Source organism: Coenobita brevimanus, chromosome 44 (assembly GCF_032717465.1).
Source record: "Coenobita brevimanus isolate Jiangsu-jjx chromosome 44, ASM3271746v2, whole genome shotgun sequence".
NCBI lineage: Eukaryota > Metazoa > Arthropoda > Malacostraca > Decapoda > Coenobitidae > Coenobita > Coenobita brevimanus.
This window is the reverse complement of record NC_136997.1, coordinates 24266355-24270408: the sequence shown is the minus strand read 5'-3', so window position 1 is coordinate 24270408 and position 4054 is coordinate 24266355. Positions and strand designations below refer to the sequence as shown.

The following is a 4054-nucleotide window of genomic DNA, read 5'->3' as shown; positions in this document are numbered from 1 at the left end:
CGTATGTATATTTTCTGTTGTAAATACTGACGCGAAGAAATTATTAAGAATTTTTGCCATCATACTTTCATCATCGGTGTGCTCTCAGTTATCGTTGTAGTTATTACCTTTTTGCTTCTTATGTAACTGAAAAATTGTTTGGGTGGAGGGAAGGCTGGGGTGAAGAAGGATGGAGAGTGGCTGGAGTGAGGCACTGTGGAGAGAGAGCCGGGATGAGGCATGGTAGGGGGAGGACTGGGCAAAGGGAAGGCTTGGGTGGGGCAGGGTGGAAGAAGGGCTAGGGCTAGGGTACACTAGGCCAGACTAAGTGCTCTAGACGAGGCTGGGGTGAATTACGGTGGAAGGAGGACTGGTAAAATTGCAGGATGGAGGCAGGGATGTGGTGAGAAAGGTTGGGGGAAGGTCTGTGGTGAGGCAGGGTGGAGGGAGGGCTGGGGTGAGGCAGGGTGGTGCGACGGCTGGGGTGAGGCAGGGTGGAGGGAGGGCTAGGGGTTAGGTTAGACTAGGCCAGACGAAGCGCTCCAGCATCAGGGTTAGAGAGGCAGCAACCAGGCCCAGCGCCAGTACGATGAAGGCGCCCTGTAGATGCCCCAGGTTCAGCACCCCGTCCCCATGAACCTGAAGCACACAGACCTTTGCAAATTGATGTGTACTAATACTCCAATGCCGTAAGTTGTTCCAAGGTAATAAGTATGCCTACAAATGTCACTGTTTTTTACTAGGAGAACAGACGATACAAACTGGACCCATACAAAAGAGTCGTACTCGGGCTGAAATTTCTGCATTTTTTCCTCTTTACATATCTATTTGTGATATGATTCTTACTTTTGTAATTCAGTTCAGCCTGATCTCTGCTCTGCTCAAGTTAAAACGTACTTAAACCGCTCTCCCAAAACCCCCTTTTAAGATGGCGCCTACCCAACGATTCTTCTGTTCCTCGTGCTGGAAAGAGTTTGTGAGAGACGTCATGGTGAAACAACAAGGTGAGTACATGTGTTGCTCATTTCGCGAGTGAGCGAGTAGGTTTAGTTAGAAATCAGGAAAAACCGCGAAGCCGTTAACGCCGTAAGTGGCAAGTTAAAAAGAGCGGGAAAATAAAGCTGGTATGGCGTCCGTGGAGGAAGTGGAGACAAAAGTGTTAGGAATCACTCAGGAATTAGAATGATCAAAGACGAGACCAGGCTAGAGTAGAATATGGGTGTTAAAGGAAGAATTAGAATGATCAAGGACGAGACCAGGCTAGAGTACAATATGGTTGTTAAAGGAAGGTGTAAGACTAAATTAAGCAACAGTGATAGGAGTGTAACTTCTAGAAATATGTTTGACATTCTAGAAGATGAAGTGCAGGATGAGCCAAGCCTCATACATGCCAGGGATTCATTAATTAGGCATCAGGGAGTTTTGTGTTAAAGGCTCTTGGGGATAGGGGAAGAGTTTTTGTTTTCCTGGGTGTGAGATAAACTACAGGATGTGAGTGAGAGAGTTGATGAGTCAGCAACGCCTCGGAGGACTCTGTCCATGGTACTGTAGTAGGAATGAACAATGAAGCTTCGAGAAGGTCAGATGAGTTGCTCAGGATTTATAGGGACCTAATTAGGAAGTCCAAGGAAAATCATAGAAGACAGTTATCCGTGGTTTATTGCCAAGATCTGATGTTGGTTTTGTGATCCTCTTTAGAATGGTAAGAAACAATAGTAGGCTGGAAGGTCCATGTAAGAAGTAGGATGTAATGTTTGTTGATGTCTGGGAAAATATTAGTCATGGCAGGAGCTTGTATGGTAGACGCGAGTAGAAAAAGCTAGCTTAGGTAACATTCCAGATGGCAGTGTTACACATTCTTTAGACAGTGAAAGAGAGGTAGACAGAGTGACAATTAATGGCATAACTGTTAACAATCCAGTCCATGAGGCTAATGGTAATAGGGCAAGGCAATGAAATGAAGTCACATCCCCAGACGAGTCAGGTAGACATGACCTCACCTCACATACAAGTAGACAATCATGGGATTTCTGGGGAGGGAGGAGGCATCACAACAGTAGGAGTGTTGCAGTCTCTACTGAGGATTTAAGCAATTAAACAAGGCTAATTTGCATGTCTCACAGCCCTACTAGATCCAGCTGTATCACGAATATGAATGCAAGCAGTTTTATTTCAAAGCGTGATGAGTTCATTACTTACGCAACTGCTGCAAATCCCGACAGAATTATGATTACAGAAACTAGCAAAACCCTCGTGACAAGAACTTTATTGGAAAGGTATCAACACAAAACTAAATCATTTGAATAATTGCGACTACATTAAATTGATGGGGGAGTTTTAAGATACAGGTATGTTAAAAATCACATATATGTAATACAGGTAAGTAAATTAGATGATGAAACTATTATGATTCTTTGTATGTCGAACTTTTTAAGGAACAAAATAAACCTATTCTTTTCGATGTAGTATAGACAACGTCAAACTTACATTAGGATTATCTATGGTTCTCCATGACAATATAAATCAAAGAAGAGAACTATGTGTTATTCTAGGGGGTTACAATAAGCCAATTATTGACCGGGAAAAAATTGTATGCAGACAAAGAATCGATCAAGTTGTTAGAATTGGTAGATGATGCATTTTCATGTTTCAAACTCCTAATAACGCAGGTAATTTTTCTTTACCAAACCGTTCTACATTTACTGTACACATTGGACTGTTTTCTATTACACCATAGAAATGATTTATAATTTTCCATTGCATATGCAGTGCACTATTAACTTTTCTCGATGAAGCTATAACGCATGGTACCAACTGTAACTAGGCAAACACTAACCTGTTGAGACTTAACCAGGAGAGCTCCCATGTGTGTGTCATATCGATACTGGAAGATCCCTGTTTCCACCACGCGTGTGAGATGGTAAGAAAACAGGTCGGTGTAGGGCGTGTGCTTGGGAAAGAACCACGACAAGTAGCTCTTGAAGATCTGCCAGTGAACCACAAGGCTATCATGAAATTGTTTAGTAGCGGCCACATATTTTCCAATCTCTTCCATTTACTAATTACTGTACAAAGCATTACTTCTAGCAACATTGCGTGTGATCTACAAGTCTGTGCCATGTGAAAATATTTTTAAAAACCAAATTAAAGTCACGTACTTTCCAATACACCTTTAAGTTCGTAATATACAGAAGTCTTTATGACGTGGATTTTATTTAGTTTTTATTTTTTTAGTAAACAAGAATTATTTACTTTAACATTTAAGGTCCATGACATGCACAAGGATTTCTGATATAGATATTTGTTGTTGTTTAACAAGAAAGATTTGCGTACCTCAACACACATTTTAGTCAATGATATACACTTTTTATACCTATTTTTTAAAAACCAAACAAGAGTCACTTACCTCCTTACGCCTTATAGTCCTTAACATACACAAGTCTTCATGATGATTTTTTTTTAGTGAAGAAGATTTAGTTACTTCAAAACATATGTGGTTCATAATATACACAGGTCCTCCTGAAGTGGATTTTTATTTTCTTTTTCAACAAGAATTATTGACTTCAACACACCTTTTGGTCCATGATATATATTAGATGCGTGAGGTTCTGGCGATGCAAGTCATATTTGAGGTAATCAGTGGAGCCAATTAAAGCATGTGTCCCTTCAAGAACTTTATCTAATAAAACTCCATAAGGGTTTGATAGAATTATAGTTGGTTCCAAATAGAGCCTCTCTCCTATGGTGACCATGGATGGGTTGCTGGAGGTCAAGAGGGCACCTGGTATGAAGCTGCCATAGTCCAGCATCGAAGGTCTTGGAGGCCAGGCAGCGAGGAGAAGAGAAGGTGAGAGACTAATCACTTTATTGGTGATGAGAAAATAAATATAAACAAATACATAAATGAATAAATAAAGGTAATGAGATATAGCAAAACCTTAATTTTACCTGCTAGTAAGGGGAAAGGGTGTTCGTTATTAACGACTGTCCATTAAATTCGAATGGAGAGTGAAAACCAAGGGCATAGGCTACCACTAGCGCGTGCACAAGCACACACACACACACACACACACGC

At 41.0% G+C, this 4054-nt stretch overlaps 1 protein-coding gene across 1 annotated transcript; it reads right to left on the bottom strand.

Annotated features, from left to right (window-relative positions):
- Nucleotides 1-492: 492 nt before the first annotated feature.
- On the bottom strand, nucleotides 493-3789 carry LOC145398017 (uncharacterized). The gene is made up of 3 exons (XM_080270982.1): nucleotides 3552-3789; nucleotides 2816-2965; nucleotides 493-618 (listed from the first exon to the last, which is right to left on the bottom strand). The coding sequence occupies exons 1-3, from the start codon at nucleotides 3786-3788 to the stop codon at nucleotides 493-495; spliced, it is 513 nt and encodes a 170-aa protein (XP_080127108.1). The 5' UTR covers nucleotide 3789.
- Between the last annotated feature and the right edge of the window lie 265 nt (nucleotides 3790-4054).

Bases quoted from the DNA above. Each gene is read 5' to 3' on its own strand.
- LOC145398017 (XM_080270982.1), bottom strand. From the start codon at position 3,788: ATGCTGGACTATGGCAGCTTCATACCAGGTGCCCTCTTGACCTCCAGC. The intron at 2,966-3,551 runs GTGTGTTGAAGT...GTTCACTGGCAG, and splicing joins TATATATCATGGACCAAAAG to ATCTTCAAGAGCTACTTGTC. The intron at 619-2,815 runs GTTAGTGTTTGC...TGTGTGCTTCAG, and splicing joins TCCTGGTTAAGTCTCAACAG to GTTCATGGGGACGGGGTGCT.